We start from the raw sequence: 18,032 nt of genomic DNA on the forward strand, positions 1-18,032 counted from the left end.
TCAATTATGGGTCAAAATGTGTTTTTTGGCAAATAACTTTTGAAACTACCGTTGACCGGGTCCGACATGGTTGATATTTGTGGACTAGTTGTGAATGGGGTAAGGGATCGTTTCAAAACATAACAGTCATGTGATCCAAGGTCAACAAAGGCCAATTAGGGGTCAAAAACTAGTATTTTTGCAATAACTTGAGAACCAAATGTCCATCAAGGTTGGGAGTTACGCTATTGTAATACAATAGTCGAACTGCATTTGGGAGACCTTTGACCTCAGGTTGACCTCCAGTGACCTGCATTAGCTTCTTTCAAGTTGATTCTTTGAAGTTTCGTGGGCATATTCCAATCTAACTTGTCCATAAGTGGACTCCTCTGCAACCTTATTTTGCGAAGTTATTAGAGATTTGGTTTGGTTTTGTAATACTTAGTGTGTGGATTCATAACATTGAGTACAAGAACCCTATTGTTTTTGATGGAGGTGTGTATAACCACGTACAGTAGACTGACCTGTGTTAGCATGCCATATTGTCATTGTAACAGCTAGTTCTGGTTATACTAAAAAGCAGACTTCTAGTGCATTGAAGTCATCGAAACCTCAATGCATTTTGCATTTTGGTTAGTTCCCGGTTGCTTCTTTCATGAGCAGTTTTGAAGAAGCTGTAGAGAATGACAAATTTGAGGTCAGATAAGCTGTGAATGGGGAGATTAAAGTGTTTAGCAACAGGGAAGCCTGGGTTTTTTTTTTGCGGATACTTAGTTTGTGGTTATTAAACCGAAGACTGAACTTAGTGCTGGTTTCGCCAATATTGGTGACCTGGGGGCACTTGTAACAATGAGGAGGTAGATGACATTGGCTGAGTCGCAACCAAATCTACCAGGTCTCAGAGTGGTGCCTGAGGCCCGGTGGAGGAAAGCGGGGGAGGGGTCGAGTTGTGTGCACACCAGGCATCTCGGTTTGTTACAAGTGATGTTACCACTATCAGGCTCATTACTGGGTGGGGCGAGATTAGTTCGAACCAGCACTGAACGAATGTTACGTGGTCGTCTATAGGCTATTACAGGGGGAGCTTTGAAAAGTTCAGCTATTGTTCGTCGGAACCTAGAGTGCCCCAAGCTTGTTTGATTTCATTCAAAAGGGGGCGAAGAGAGGGGCGGTAAGTGACAAAGAGGGGTAGTCTATCAGAATCAGATTTGTTACGATAGGTTAGGAGACTAGATCGTTGTAGAGACAGAACCCGTTTGAGGTGGTAGTTCAGTAGTCGGTACGGGTATCCCCTTTTGAGGAAGAAATCAAGCAGTTCAATGGCCTTATTAAGAAAAGTTTGGTCACGTGAGCAGATACGCCGGTATCTGAGTAACTGGCTGTAGACAATGGAATTTTTGGTGTGGCGGGGATGAAAACTATTAAAGTGGAGATAAGAGTGCCTACCAGTTGGTTTGACATACACCGATGTCTCTATTTTGTGATTTTCGATCATGACGATTACATCGAGGAAGGGGATTTGCTTTGAGGACCGTTCGGTGATAAACTTTATGGAATCGTGAAAATCATTGGCAAACGTGGAAAAGTTGTCCAGTTCTTGTTCGCCCTTATCCCATAACATAAAAATATCATCAATATATCGTACATAGATATATGGTTTGTAAGAGGATGAAGAAATTAATTCTTGTTCCAGGTAATGCATAAAATTATTAGCATATGAGGGGGCCATTTGTGCCTTTGGTTTGCAGATAATGACGACCATTGAAGGTAAAATTATTATGTTCAAGTATAAACTTAATGAGCTGCGATATCTCACAATGTTGTGTGACATCATATATATACATATATATATATATATATATATATATATATATGTATGTATATATATATATATATGTATGTATATATATATATATGTATGTATATATATATATATGTATATATATATATATATACATATAATTTATTTATATATATATATATATATATATATATATATATATATATATATATATATATATATATATATATATATATATATATATATAATTTATATAATTTATAAACGCTGAACATGGATCATGGTCACGGTTGTTATCAGGTGTTTTGGTTTACTTGAAGTTTTTTTTAAATGTTTTTTACTTCGCCGTCAGCTTTACGGAGATCATCGATTTGATAACCGAACGACTTGCATATATTCAAATTTCTCAAGAGATGTTTGTCAAAGAAAAACAAAAATTTCTCCCAAATACATGACTACGAGGACACCGTGACACTACTACGTATAGGCTATATAAGAAGACTGATTACAAGAGAAGACTTCAAATTCGATCTTGATACTACATAACTAAATAGATATTAGGCCTATACGGCGGGAATGCAGCGGAGGGGAAGGAGGGGGGGGGGGATGAATGTCTTTGAGAAAATCAGTTGACAACTTCTTAGACTTTCAATCATTTTAAATTTCAACAATAAATTCCATACCATTCGATAAACTATCTTTATTAAAGTTGGTACGTAGAAGACGCCAGATAACGATTGAAGAACATTTAAAGATCTTATCCTAAACCGTACTATGGATCTCAAATAACTCAGTACAGCGGAGTCCGTTCATCATTGTGTTAGTGCCATGTCAATATATTTCAATCGGTCAAACATTGTTTGCTCTATTTTTTTTGGGGGGGGGGGCGATTCGTTTCTCCATTTATTCGCGGGTTGAGTTTTTTTTCCCCGGGTGACCCTTATCTCTGTCTAAACACCCGCGTATGCATTTCTAAGATCCGAAGGGAGAAGTATCTTGATCTGCTTCGTTGGATTTGGGCAGTCGGAGATCTGCTGGAAAGGATTTCTGACATAGCTTATACATCTTAAGTGATATAAGCAACCTTTGAAAACAAAAGTGAAGTATGGTTTCCACTTCGATGTTTCTTCAACGCTTTTGGAATGTGACAGGTTTCCGCAGGAAATGAAATAGAGAATAGACTAAATAGTATAGAAAGTACTAGTATAGAAAGTACTAGACCGTACTTGGAAATGGATAAATATGAGTAAATCTTTCAAGATCGTATCATGCATGATGCATACAAACTTGAGTGCAGATCATCTGAATTAATACAGCCTATACCATTCAAATTGTTAATTTATTATTATTTAAAGTTGTGTCAGAATGTTTGAAAATTCTCATTTTACTCAAACTCGATGCCGAACTCCTCATCAGGCTGTTCGGGCTCCGTTATCACTGCAGGGGTTTGGCACGAGCTTCTTTTATTTGCTGTGGCTACCTTGATTAATATACAACCCATATATGGGTACGACGTCATGTTTATTTGTTGTCGTTTGCCATAATATCAACAACGCATATCATAGAGTTGAAGTCAAGACGAGAAATCCTTGTCAGAACCTCCCAGTTTTAGTCCGACTTCAGTACAAAGTGATATCAGGTTTATCCACCCCCATAATGAGAATTCCATCATCGGTGTAGTGTACATACCACCAAATGGCTCATTGGCTCATTTTAAGACACACATGGAAAACATATTTCTCACTATAAACAATCAACAGAGTACTACGTATGTCATGGGGGGTTATAACATTAACGTGTCCAATTTTAGTAAGTCTATAGAGATGTTTTAAACATTATGTACTCGTACGGTTTTTATCCTGCGATAACAAAACCTCTTCGTTTTAGTAGTAATGTAGCTACTGCTATTGATAACATTATAACGAATGTTGATTCCTCTCTCACTACAGGCATACTCATTACTGATTTAAGTGATCATATGCCTATATTTCTAAAGGTTCTTGACACCTTTCATATACGAAATTTTAACAGACTCAACATATCAGAAACTATTGATGATATTGAGAAGGAAACATGGGATGAGGTGTTAACTAAAATTGATAATAATTCAGCTTACAACTTATTCTTTAACACTTTTAATTTAATTTATAGTAAGTGTTTTCCGCATCTATTAATTACTAAAGGAAATAGACGCAAGAGAATACATCCATGGATTACTAAGGATTAACTAAAATCTATTAAAAGAAAAAACCATCTCTACAGACTATACTCAAAAGCTCTTCCAAATAGCAATAAAGAAACTTATGTTGCGTACCGAATCAAGTTAAACCACACAATAAGTTTCTCTAAAAGGTTATATTTTGATGACAAATTCAAAGATATAAACAATATTGTAAATGATACCTGGGACGTAATCAATGAGGTTCTAGAGTGAGACCGTAATAAATCATCGTACCCATCTGTTTTCAAAGACGGCGATCACGAAACCAGCGACGATCAAGAAATTGCAAACGGCTGTCACAATTTCTTCTTTAACCTTGGACCCTCACTTGCCAGCAAAATCAATCATATGTAAAATCAAGCAACCCCATATATAGTAATAATAGTATGAGAAACTCTATTTTTTCCCAACCATGTCAGGGAGGAGGAACTTTTACTTGTAGCGAATCATTGCTTAAAGCCTAAGAAAGCAGCTGGGTATGATCAGGAGAGTTGTTATGGAACCCTCCCTGGTACGATGATTTCGAGCCAGATATTGTCAAGCAGATATTACTTTCATTGTCACCCCTTACTGAAATATCTGTAACATATCGCACACCACTGGGGTATTCCAAGATAAGCTGAAGATTGCTAAGGTCTTTCCCATTTTTGAGAAAGGGGAATGCAATATCTACGAGAACTACCGACCAATCTCAATTCTCTCTTTTTATCTATGCTTTTCCAAAAGTATCGAACGTCTCATGTCCAACAGAATAATAAATTTCCTCCATGCTCATAACATACTATGCAAGGAACAATATGGATTCCACCCTGGTCACTCAACTAAGCTTGCCCTGGCAGATGCCATTGATAAATTATACGATAGCCTTGATAAGAAGAAAACATTTATTGGTATATTCTTAGACCTATCAAAACCTTTTGATACCACTGACCAATGTATTATTCTGAACAAGTTATCATTCTACGGAATTAGAGGACCAACCCTTATCTGGATGGACAGCTATACTTATCGAAACGTTTACAGAATACTTCGTATAAGAACACCATATCTGACTATGCTGAAATCCGCTGTGGTGTTCCTCGAGGTTCAATATTAGGTCCACTTCTATTCATTATATGTATCAATGACATCTGTCATATCTCTAATATTGCAAAAACTATTTTATTTGCAGATTAAATTAGTATATTTTTCGAATACAATAATTTGAATACTTTACATGACATGGAGTTATAATAAACTTTACGACTGGTTTGCAACTAATTAATAAGCTATCACTTAATCTTGATAACACCAGCTACATTGTTTTCAATAAAAGTCAATCTTCGTCTTAGAAAAAAGATATTTGAATGGATGGTTAGCCAATCAACCATGTACATAGTACTAAGTTTCTCGAAGAATACATTAATAGTAAACTTACTTGGTGTGAACATATTTCAAATGTTGCAAACACTGTGGCGAAAAAATGTTGCAATTATTTCTAAGTTGAAGCACTACTTTCCTCAGAAAATTCTTAAAATGCTTTACCAAACATTAGTATTCCCCCACTTTTCATATTGCTCTATCATTGAACAGACATTTGTTAATGAAATGGAGGTAAACGACAAAGGCAAATGAATATATAATTGAAATCGTAATGAGTTGTAAAATCCAGAACAGTGAAAAAACTTCCAGCCTCCACAGGGATATATATATCTATATATATATATCTATATATATATATGTATATATGTATATATATATATATATATATATATATATATATATATATATAATATCGATAAACAAAATATCGTTAGCATGAAGCAAAACAGCTTTTAGAGTAAAAACATTTCTGTGTATACTTAAACTATTAGATTATACATGATACCTATATTTTCCATTTTAGTAATCATAATAATAACCGTGGTTGCTGTTATAAATGACGGCAATTAAAATCAGAATCATGGCACTTGCAAATGCTACGCCTGTCAGAATGGCTGCGACATTTGCGTGTGACACAGCAGTCTTGATGTTGGTGTCGATTCCAGTCAAAGCCTGTAGAAATGACGGAGAAAGCAAAAATAAATAACATGCGAGCAATGTTATATACTACCTGAAACACACTTGGGGACTTTTAGTTATATTCGTTAAATTAAACGAGACCATAGGTTGAAGTTTGATTGAGATTCTACTGAGACATTACACGAACGAAGGGATTACTTGAGATTGTATAATTGAGGATTAGCTTCAGTTTTTAAAGTTACCATATGCGATTGAACACCACGAACTTCTGGGAGGGAAAATTATGTGATAATAATCCTGCATGAGAATGCATTACATGGGAGGGCAAGTAATCCCTTCGTTCGTGTAATGTCTCAGTAGAATCTCAATCAAACTTCAACCTATGGTCTCGTTTAATTTAACGATTCTACTTCCCCATTACACTTCACTACGGAACTACTTGAGATTTCAAAGCAGTGTTCAAGCGCATACGAACAGAAAGATTACAAACGAACACAAATTCAAAGTTTGTATCTTTTTTAATTTGCTTGCTGAGCAACAGAAACATTTCTTTTCTTTTTAAACAAGAACTGAGGTAATTTCATTACCACTTGGTACCACTTGGTACAAAGGATAACACAACATAGTTACTTTCAATACTTTGGAAATCAAAAAAAAATTATTCTCATTCTTGTGAATAAAATCTATCATAGCATCCTCTTTGAGGAATATTCAAACATTGTTATATCACTTCTACATCTTGAAGTATGTATATCACCTCATACCTATACATAACCCATCTGTTAAATTATACCACACTTTTTATGTAATGCATATAGTAAAACTACTTTTACACTTATGCATCCAAAACTGCCATTGCAAAAGTTTTGTTACTGACAATAGGTTTTTTGTAATACTGAGCAAAGGTTCTTTCCGAGGCCCACACTACTGTACGTAAATTATCATCTGCAGGCAGATTTCTTGAATCTGCAGCGGAGGTAGAGGCTGCCCTGGTACTATGGGCCGCATATTGAACTACATCAACCCCAGCCTCCTCCAAAACAAGTTTAATCCATCGTGATAAAGTATTTCTCGTTACTGGTTTATGTGGTGGAACATAACTAATGAAAAGTTGCGATTCCGCTCCTCTTAATGAGGATGTGACGTTAATATAATGCTGAAGTACATGATAAACATCAAGATTCATGTCAGCCTGGTATGATGCCAACACAACTCTTAATGGATTGGAACCAGGCCGTGACTGCTTTAATTTATTAGGTAAGAAGAAAACAGCTTCCTTCCCATCCAAATGAAGATTATTGACATCTAATAATTGCAGAGTTTGTAGTCTCTGAGCAGATAACAAAGCAATAAGCATTACTAACTTATGGGTTAATTGCTTTAAAGTCAATGATAATGTAGGATGAAGAGACCGGAGATAGTTCAACACAATAGACACGTCCCAAATTGTCGTGTATCTGGGGGATGGGGTTCTCAATTCGAAAATTCCTTTGAGAAAACGGCTGATGAGAGGATGTGAGCCAATAGTATTTCTTTGTTCATGATCCAATAATGCAGAAAGCGATGACCGTGCAGTGTTAATGGTACTATAACTAAGGCCAGCATTGTAAAGACTCGTTAGAAAGTCAAGCACCTGATTTACAGAGGGATGAAGTGAATCAATTTGTTTCCTTGAACAGAACTTAAACCACCTATCTTGATAAGTGCTGTACTGTTTTTGAGTGGATACCCTCCAGGATGCCATGAGGATTCTGGAAGTTTCTTCTGGAATGTCAAGGTTTCGGAAGCGTTGCCAGACACCAGGCATGCAACCAACTGAAGGTTGTGATGAAGGGGGTGTAGTTTGCTTCTGTCTTCGGATAGAAGTAAGACTTCTTTCCCCAGCGGTAAATACCTTGGAATAGCTATGGTCATGTGTAACAGTTTTGTGTACCAGTTCTGAGTTGGCCATAAAGGTACCACAATTACTCCTCTTGCCTGGTCCCTTTGTATTTTTTGCAGTACTCTGGCAATTAGGCTAAAGGGGGGAAAAGCATAAAAGATGTACTTATGCCAATTAAAAGAGAATGCATCAATGAATAAGGCATCTGGGTCTGGTCGCCATGAAACAAAGGGAGCGAGTTTTTTATTTGTACGAGATGCAAATAAATCAATATCAAAGTTCCCCCACAGGGAAGAAATTGCATGAAATATTTCTGGATTTAGCATCCATTCTGTGTTACTCTTAAATGTACGGGACAGCATGTCAGCATGGACATTAAGCTTGCCCGGCAAGTAACAACAAGACAACCACACTTTGTTTGATGCAGACCATTCCCATATAGCTTTTGCTATTTTGTTACATTGTGACGAATGAGTACCTCCCATAGCCTTAATGTATGCAACAGCTGTCGAGCTGTCAGATAAAATTCTTATATGCGTATGATCGCCCTTTAAGCATAACGTTTTTAGAGCAAAATAGATAGCAAGGAGTTCAAGCACATTTATGTGATATGTTTTCTCAACGGTATTCCACTTTCCTTGTGACCGTGTAGAGAGGGTCGGGCAAAAAGCACCCCATCCTACCAGAGAAGCATCAGTTTCTAGTACGATATCTGGGTTAGGCTCTAAGATATGCATGCATGCAAGCGGAAGGGACTCTAACCACCATTTCAGCTCTGTATAGTCCCCCTGAGCCAATTCTATTTCTGTATCAAAATTTCCCTTGTATTTTTTCAACAGAGAAATCTTAAGTTTTTCCATATCCCTGTAATGAAGGGGTCCATATTTAACTCCTGGGAACAGAGAGACAAGGATACCAATGATATGTGCCAAGTCCCTGATAGTCTTTTTGTGTTTGCCCTTAAATTTTTGTATCTCATTTAAGGCAGATTCTATCCTTTTGGGTTTTGGCCGAACAGTCATATGTTGGGAATCAAGCACAAATCCAAGGAAAGATAGCTTAGTACTTGGTTCTAGTTCTGATTTTTCGGGATGAATGATGAAGCCTAATTTCTGAAAAAATTGTACAGCCGTATGCACTGCAGAAACACATGCACTTTTGGTATTAGCCTGGATATAAATATCATCAATGTAGCTCAGGCAAGAAATACCCAATTTCCTGAGCTCAGCCAGAATAGGTTTGAGTAGTTTAGTAAAAATGCGAGGTGCTGAGGCCAACCCATTTGGTAGGCAAGTATACTGATAAAGTTTGTCTTGAACGCAAGCCTCAAAAATTTTCGACTTGAAGAACTAATAGGTACTGAATAATAGGCGTCTTTCAGGTCAATTGAAGCCATGAAACACTGCGGCTCTACTAGCCGTAATGCAGCCTGCAAAGTATCCATTTTAAAATGGTAATATTTGACACTTTCATTTAGGTTCTTTAAATTCAATATCATTCTGAAAGAACCATCTGGCTTAGGCCTGAGAAACACTGATGAAATAAATTCCCCTTGGGAATGGGACGTTTCCTCCAAAACATTCTTTTCCCAAAGTTTAGATATTTCATTACCTAAAAGAAGCTCTTCGGTTGAATTAGAGCATATATATTTTGTTTTGGATCTACTATACTGAATTGGCTTTTCTTCATCAAATTCGATGTCATAGCCATGAACACAACTTAGTATAACCGAGTCAGCTGTGATTTCTTGCCAGTGCTGTAGAAAATGTTTCAAACGGCCGCCAATGGGTAATTGCTTTGTTTTACAAGGCTGTAAAGAATGTACCGTAACAGAATTGACACATACCTTACCTCTTGTTAATTCCTCGTGCTTTTCTGAGGATTTCTCGGCAGTTGATTTGTGTACTGCCTGTGACGCTGGCCTAAAAAAGGCTGGTAGCGTCTGTTGCCTCCTCTGTATGGGCCACGATAATTGATTTTACCTCTAAAACCTCCACCTCTAGCTCTCCCCCTAGTGGGAGTTAAGCAACACTTGCTCATTTTATTTGCATCGGTTATGTCACGCACTTGCTGCGATATGTCATCCCCAAATAACAGAGTAGACATAGGCACTGAGTTTGAACAAAGATTTTTATACTCTGCCTTAAGTTCCGGCTTGAAAAGATCACGCCGAAAATGGTTCAAGTCTATGTTAGATGAACCAAGAAAGGCCAAGGCATCTGTCAACTTCAACAGGACATTCTCCTTATCCTGATCAGCCTTGCCAGTCAATACATCATTAATTAGATAAGTCAGAGCAATCATAGCCTTAACGTTCCCTGACTGTATCTTTTGTAATCTCACCTTTGGTTCTAGCTTGCAGCTGAATATTGTCCCAGATCAATTTGTTGACCTGAGATGTCTGCAATAGTTCCATATTGCTTGGATGTTGATATTTTTCCATCTTTTCTTTCAGTTTTTGTGGTGCCAATTTTTTGGAACAAATATTTTTGACCAAATTTGCAACCTTTTCTAGTACCGCAGTACCGACTTTATTGCCCAAATCAAGGCTAGAAACAATGTTACTAAAAGCAGTTTGTTCCTCCGTAGGGATTTTTACAGTTTGCTTTTCAAGTTCTGAAGAACTTTCAAGAAGAGAGATGAGATCATCATTCTCATTAGCAGTATCATCTGGTGAGTTCAATAAGTCTAGAAGCTCATCATCATAGTCCAAAGATATCCCCTCCTGATTGTGAGGGGGAAGAGAACAAGCCTCAGAAAGAGGTCGATTTTCAGCAGAGGTTGCTACCTCATTTTTAGCTTTCTCTTCATTGCCAGGAATAACTTTCTGGCACAACAATTTAATCTGTGCCTGCATTTGAGCAAGCATATCTTTTACATCGCTTTGGGCGATTTGTGTACCAGAACTTCCTTCTCCCGAAGGCGAAGGTAAGTCAGGTCCTGCCTGGAACTCTAAGTCCATCACAGTAAAAAATTAAACCCCGAAGCAAAATGCCAATTGGGTAGTTATAACGTAATTAGCAATTACTGCTAATATTAAGTTAAGCAGAACGCAGATAGACAGCAAAATACTGCTACTGCAAAGCTTAAACAAGTTAAAGCATAAAGCCAGCAAAATACTGCTCATGCAACATGTGTGCCGCCTGTAAATGTAACGTATGCCTACAACAATAATGTAGGTTCTAAAGGCTAGTATTATTATTAAGCCATGTATCGTACAGCAACTCTCAAGTGCTCGCAACAACACCAGAACAAACCAACTTACGTGCTAAAGGCTTCGTTTGCAAGTGACAAGAAATTGAAATGACTCGACAGCATTGTTTAAATGCTGTGCGAATTTTTTTGTTTTTTTTTTGTTACGTAATTGAACACAAGCTTGTTAAAGAGCAAGACAAAAGGTGGCAGGCACAACACTATCTGAAGCACATAGTTCAAGCGCGACGGTTTTGTTAACAAAACCCTCAACGTTAAACCATGCAAAGGAGAGAGAGCCGCAAAATACGTCTACTCTCTCCAAATCCAATCACACACTGAAGCTAATCCTCAATTATACAATCTCAAGTAGTTCCGTAGTGAAGTGTAATGGGGAAGTAGAATTATTATTCAGTGTTGCTTAACGGCCATCAGTGTTGCCTCAGTGTTGAGGATGTTAAAACTTGCAATATTGATTGCAATTGTTGCCATTCGTTTGTAACATTTACATCGCCTTCAGACACTTGTTCGTATTAGAATAAATAACACGCAAAGAGCAAAACATGATAGAATTGAGAAAGAAAAATTGTAATCGATGGAAATAAAAGTGTCATGGTAAAACGTCCATCATAGGATTGCAAATTATTTAGTTTTTTGTTGTTGAGTTAATTGCAAATCATACTCGATTGGATTGGTCAAACTAACATTAACAGGCGAAAAAGTAGTTGACGTAGTGGCTGAGCGTCCGTAAAGTCAGAGGGGCGGATACCCCCCCCCCCCCCCCTGGCGGACTCAGATGGACTGCTGGCGCCCTTTCAGCATTTTACCACCTTTTACTTATTCGCGATTAATGACTTTCTATTGCGCTCTCAAATACCTATTGACATTTGTCACATTTTGTTGGTGTAATTTTCTGACAGAATTGCAATGACACATATTTATTCTTCGTTTATCTGCAAATTAGCAATGCCCGGAAAGGTCATTTCCGGCGATCTAGGGAGTATCTTTACTCAAAAAATGTGTACGCTTCGCGCTAACCTGTGGTAGCGCTCCGCTTAGATAATGTCGAAAGCGCCCCTACAGACCATTCCCGTCACCCCTGACCTGACCAATACCCCTAGCTCTACCACTGAGTCGACGCTGTTTCAAACTAATAGTCCTTTATATAATACAAACATTCATAATCTATAAATTGTCTTCAGAATACTGACCAAAATAGCAAATATTATGGCCGGAATGGTGCAGAACAACGATGAGAGGCACAAAGAGAACACGATGGACAGCACCAAGGACAATATGGCCTTGGTCTTAATGGAAGATATCACATTTAAATCTTCCGGGCTACGAATAATCTGTAAAACAAACGATACAGGAAAAAATCTTTTAATTTTTAATAGAGTAATTGTTTTTCTATTTATTATTGAGGGCTTTGTGCCGATGTATTGTGGCTGATTATAGTCATAGATTATAAATAATCAAATTGTTTTTGATGTTGAGCAACCCTTGCATGACTGCTGACTTATGGTTGGGTGCACAAGGAAGTTTGAAGCCTTTCCACAATGTTGGAAACTGGAATTGCTAAATGAATATAAGGTGCATATATTTTGTACATTGTAGACGTATGATTTCCATGTCTTGTCATGTCTTTGCATTAGACAGCAATTGAAAGTTATTTTAAAACTTGTACTTCAACCTTTCCCCTACACTCTCTATCTCTCCCTCTCTCGATACAAAACATGACAGAATGACATACGTTACAGTAAAATCATGAAACATGATAGTTGTCTGAAGACAGTTACTAACTCTGTACAGCCAACATAACTCATATTGTACCATCGGAGGTGATGGTGGTGGGCGCAGGGGGTGGGGGGGGGGAGGAGGAGGAGGAGGTTGACGGGAAGGTTCTCCTAATCTCAAATTACACACTGGCATGAATTAAAAATCAACTCATATTTTTATAACTCGTTACACATACTAACACAAAATTAAAACATTCTGAATACATCATTTCGTCAAGGGAAGGGATACTCAATTTCGCCTATTGATTTTATGCTTAATGTAACTAATGTAGTACATGCAAACCCAGTTAGCGAATCATACCAAGGAAATATACCATACCAAGGAAATATTGATCATTATTACATTAAATTATTAACTGATGCCATATCGTCTTTTTATCTCATAATTGTATCTTCTTTTCTCCATCCTCGAATTGTTTGTGACGTCACATCATACGTCATCCTCTCTTACATATCGATACTTGTAATTATGTCGTGGTAGTTATTACCAAACAAACAATGACTACACTTTGAAGCGCAATAAACGACATATGTCTCCCATTGTGTCGTGGAAGGTAAAAGAAACAATGAACGTTTGTTTCGATCTTCTCTCACTTAGCCTTTCTTTCCATTTTCTTGGTGTCAAACAATTTGTTAGTGTCTACACTGGTGATATGTCTACAAGTTAAATATATTAAAGCCTAGTTATAAGTCATATGATGTTATCGCTAAGTCAAGTCAAGTTTTGTCACTACTGACTATCTGATTATCTGAACTAGAGTCGAAAAATGTAACTCGAGTCTGACTCGAGTACAAAGTCATCGACTCTAGTCAATAACACTGTAAATAGATCCATTTAACACCGTTAATCAACTATCAGTAAGAAGTAGTGTCAAAGGAAGTTGAAGAGATATTTACGAAATATTTCTGAATTAGATTTTTTGCTGAAACAAATAAAGCATTCATAATGTAATAAAAACATATTACCTGAGGTAAATGTGGTACCGGTTGTGCCATAATCATGGTGTTGGTACTTCCGAGATGTTGTGGACCGGCATATTGTGGTCCGGGATATTGTGGTCCGGGATATTGTGGACCGGGATACTGTGGTGGCTCTTCAATCTGAAGTTGGTCTGTAAAACATGGACAAAAGCATAAGAATATAAGTTAAGTTCATACATTTAGTCCATTTTGTTAAAGAAAACACTTTTGGACGAAATTATCATTTGATGTATTGTTTGTTAATTAATCAAGTCTTATATTAAATCAGATGGCTTACCATTATTAACCAAGTTTTTGTTATCCTCCATCGTCAGTTCGGCTTCGTATTACTGAGTGATGTTGTTGTGTCAGAAGGTACCGTACGCTATGACTTTGACTATTACTTCCCTAACTGGTGCCCAAGAGTGCGTCATGCATGAACAAACAGTCGCAAACACGGATTAACTTAAACAGTCAGTTCCCAGCGGTACGAAAAGTGTTTTCTATTCTTGTAGAATATGCATGGGGTTTCTTGACGTCACTCCTTATTAATATTTAATTAGGTAATACTGATCATTTTCGAAGGTCAATTTCACAGTCATTAGCCAATTAATATGTCTGGTACTAACTGAATTTGATGAAAGAAAAGTGTCTAGTCCAATCTTTATTAACAAAAGACACAAAAAAGGAGTAAAATGGAATTTTGGCCATATTTTCCGAATCTAAATCAACCACTTTCGAAGTGTTTAGAATTTTTTTTTGGTTCCGAGTAATGTAGTGACTGTCCCGTTTCACGGCGGTACGTAATGCGCGAAATGCTTTAACTAAGCGTGATAAAACTATTTTTGAAATGAATTGCTTATATCAATGCTTATATCGTATGATAACAGGAACTATTCATGGCCGTGAAATGACTTCTCTGTGGTGGATAGGGGCATAAGGACGCCTGGAGATCATGAAATTCTCACTGGCAATACATCGGTTTGGTACATCCACACATAACAATACATGCAAGCAATGCCATATCGTAACAATCGCTACTTATAGCACTACTTGCTGAAATCAGCCACTCAACACTGGTTTGAATTTATCAACAGCAATAATTTATTTAGAGACTCTCATGAGATGGACCCATGCTGGTGCTCTTCCAAGTTCAAGCCCTGCCACTACAAAGACTACAAGCCCTGCCAGTGCCCCTTCAAATTCACCCTCCTGAAATTGTACATGGGGTTTCTAGTAAGCAGCCTATGGAGCCTTGATGGTATCGAGACAGGGGAGTTTTTACTGGGTATATTTCCAACATAGCTATAGTTTTGTGGAAACATGCAGATTATACAACAGGGAATTAAATTTGACACCTGAGAGGGCAATTTGGCTTAAAAATGGCCAGACAAAGCTCTAGTTCACCCACTGAAGAGAGAGTGGTTGCCACTGTGACACCACGATGAGGTCAGCTTTGTTGGACATTTGCATGGTCAGAGATTTTTTTTTTTTAAGAATGACAACACATTTACATAATAATTATTCATATGATATATATATATGAAATTACATCTTAAATGGGTAATTTAACACGTTTGTGATAATGTAACGACGGGTCAAGTCGACACCAGGCAGTTAGAACTTTTTAGAAAAGTACATATAATTTCTAAAATATATTCACGGTGAAAAAACTGTTTGATTGTAGACTAACCAGGAGGAAGTGAGTTTCCATGCAGAAACACTATATCAATATAAACTATACGGTAAATATACGTTTAACTGTAAATAAATTGGACACAAGGTCAGACATAGGCTAATTTGAATCGTGTTAAAAATTCCCTTTTGTAAACCTATAGTGACGTGCGAGCAAACAGCACCGTCATTAACAATACACATTCTCTTATAGTTAACTATCCCATTATATATCATAAAGCTAACAATACGCCTAACCCAAACCGAAAAAGTCGTTATTGTGTTGAAGCAATTCTTGCATGACTGTCGATTCATGGTTACAGTAGCTGAACAAGACATTTTGAGGCCTATTCACAATGTTGAAAACTGGAATTGCTAAGGTTACAAGTTAATGCATTTGATTGTGAGTTGAGTCGCAATCAAAACTATACCTTGGATATACTCTTAATTTATGGCTTAACTACCATTATATGATGGACCTTGTTGGGTGAGTGGGGGGGGGGGGGGTTCCTATACTTTCTGGTCAAGTTAGAGATCAACTAATGAAGAAGTGAAAATTGTGCACATTTTTGACTTTCGTCCCAGTTTAGGGTGGATTTAAACCTAATAAGTCTCTATATACTCAGCAGTATATAAATATCATGTTTCTTTCAAAATAAAGGCAAGGAACTGTTCATACTGTCAGTACGAGTGCTTGGGAAGAATGATAAAAGAGGATAGTATGGCTGGTATAGGAATGAGGTAATTGTCCCAAAGGGCTTGCCATGAAGTACTCTAATTCAACCGATTCACGCAGAGATTACAATAACTACTGTAAATCTTAAAGTTATATAATGTATATAGCTTAGCTTGGTACAAGAACAAATTAAAAGAGGGCATTAATATGGAGTTGAAATGACTTTGAATTGAATTTATGGAATTCTCTTTAAAAATCTAGACATTACTAAGGAATATAAAATGAAATGATCATCTGTTTATAGTTTATTTATTCAATATAACTTAATACTCCAAGACGTTATAACGTTTTGATGAAATATCAATTAGTTGAGAAATTGAAGAATAATTATTGATTTCTTGATGCTGGTCCTGTTCGTTGATTGATCTTTATAGTAATATATATGAGAGGATTAATGAAAGCCATTTGTGGACAGGAATAATAAAAAGAAGATAACAGAAATGTTCAAACTGATTTATTTTGTCATTCTGAGGTCAGTTATTTCTATTATTATTTGTTCTCATAAATTGGGTGTATATTTAGATTCCGCTGTGTATATGCAGTTTACCGAAATGAAACAGATATTTTGTACACAATATATTTACCTCTAGTGCACAGTTTGTGTTGTTACGTCTGTTTTGTATATGGTGGTATCCAATTAATATATGTTTGAACAAGAGTGGATAGAGGGTGTGGGTCGAACCTCTTTTTCATAGCACACATAAATACAAAAGGAACATGTCCTAGCTGTTAGATCTGGTTATAGTTTCAGTTTCCGATCCTTCATTCCAGTATAAATAGCATAAAATACAATTATGTTTAATAAGAGAGAATAAAACGTATGATAGATAAATTCCATAAAAGCGATTAAAGGCAAATTAAGAGTTAGTAAAAATACCATCAGTTTTCAAAGTGTTAGTCAACTGAAAAAATTAAGGAAATATAAATAAACATATATTAAATCAAATCATTTAAGAAACCATTTTGAATAAAAAAGATGCTCTGCATAGAAATGAATTTGTGATCATTTTAACCCAATATTATGTTGGTGCTATTGCACGATGTCATAGAAGTATGATGCTTTCATCGGTTTGAGTGCATGTCTATGTATGTATGGGTGTATGTACGTGTGTGTGGGTGGGTGTATGTATATGTGTGCGTGTGTCTGTGTGTTGTATGCGTGTATGTATTTACGTGTGTGTGGGTGTATGTATGTATGGGTGTATGTATGTGTGTGCGTGTGTCTGTGTGTTGTATGCGTGTGTGTATGTATGTTTGAATGATACCGATATCTGAATCCACAAGATACCATACTGATGAGCAACTTTTTGAAAAAATAATAATAATAATAATTCTAACTCTTTCATGTACAAAAGTAAGACGATAACTAATTAACCAATGAAATGAAAGTGAGAGCAACATACTGTAAATAATATGTAAATTAAATGATAAATATTCATGTACTAAAGAAAAAACAGACGTAACCAGCATAAAAAAAATAATAATTATTCTTCAATTTCTCAACTTATTGATATTTATCAAACGTTATAACGTCTTGATGGAAAGTCGTTTGCTAATGATCCTTGTAAATTAACTGTGTTGATGTAGAATTTAAAGGCATTGTCGCTACTATATATATATATATATATATATATATATATATATATATATATATATATATATATATATATATATATATATATATATATATATTAATGGCTTGACATATTTATGACTTTTGCAAATTGTCATCTTAAAATTGGACGTTTAGAAGTTAAGAATTTGATATTTAAGAATCATGTGGAGTG

General features: G+C 36.4%; 1 protein-coding gene across 2 annotated transcripts; it reads right to left on the reverse strand.

Moving 5' to 3' along the window:
* Positions 1 to 3,997: 3,997 nt before the first annotated feature.
* LOC139980185 (uncharacterized) lies at positions 3,998 to 14,275 on the reverse strand. 2 transcript variants are annotated; one of them, XM_071991656.1, is made up of 5 exons: positions 14,134 to 14,275; positions 13,941 to 13,987; positions 13,842 to 13,910; positions 12,288 to 12,428; positions 3,998 to 6,035 (listed from the first exon to the last, which is right to left on the reverse strand). In XM_071991656.1, exons 1-5 carry the CDS (start codon positions 14,162 to 14,164, stop codon positions 5,883 to 5,885), a joined length of 441 nt encoding a protein of 146 aa, XP_071847757.1. In that variant the 5' UTR covers positions 14,165 to 14,275; the 3' UTR covers positions 3,998 to 5,882. The 2 variants fall into 2 exon arrangements, with proteins under 2 accessions (XP_071847757.1, XP_071847756.1); XM_071991655.1 differs by having other exon boundaries at positions 13,842 to 13,987; positions 14,134 to 14,272.
* Positions 14,276 to 18,032: the final 3,757 nt, after the last annotated feature.

Source organism: Apostichopus japonicus, chromosome 14 (genome assembly GCF_037975245.1).
Source record: "Apostichopus japonicus isolate 1M-3 chromosome 14, ASM3797524v1, whole genome shotgun sequence".
NCBI classification, from domain to species: domain Eukaryota; kingdom Metazoa; phylum Echinodermata; class Holothuroidea; order Aspidochirotida; family Stichopodidae; genus Apostichopus; species Apostichopus japonicus.

Coding starts and splice junctions, on each gene's coding strand:
- LOC139980185 (XM_071991655.1), bottom strand. CDS start 14,164: ATGGAGGATAACAAAAACTTGGTTAATAATG. Junction 12,429..13,841: donor CGGTACCACATTTACCTCAG/GTAATATGTTTT, acceptor TTTGTTTTACAG/ATTATTCGTAGCCCGGAAGA. Junction 6,036..12,287: donor CCATAATATTTGCTATTTTG/GTCAGTATTCTG, acceptor TCATTTCTACAG/GCTTTGACTGGAATCGACAC.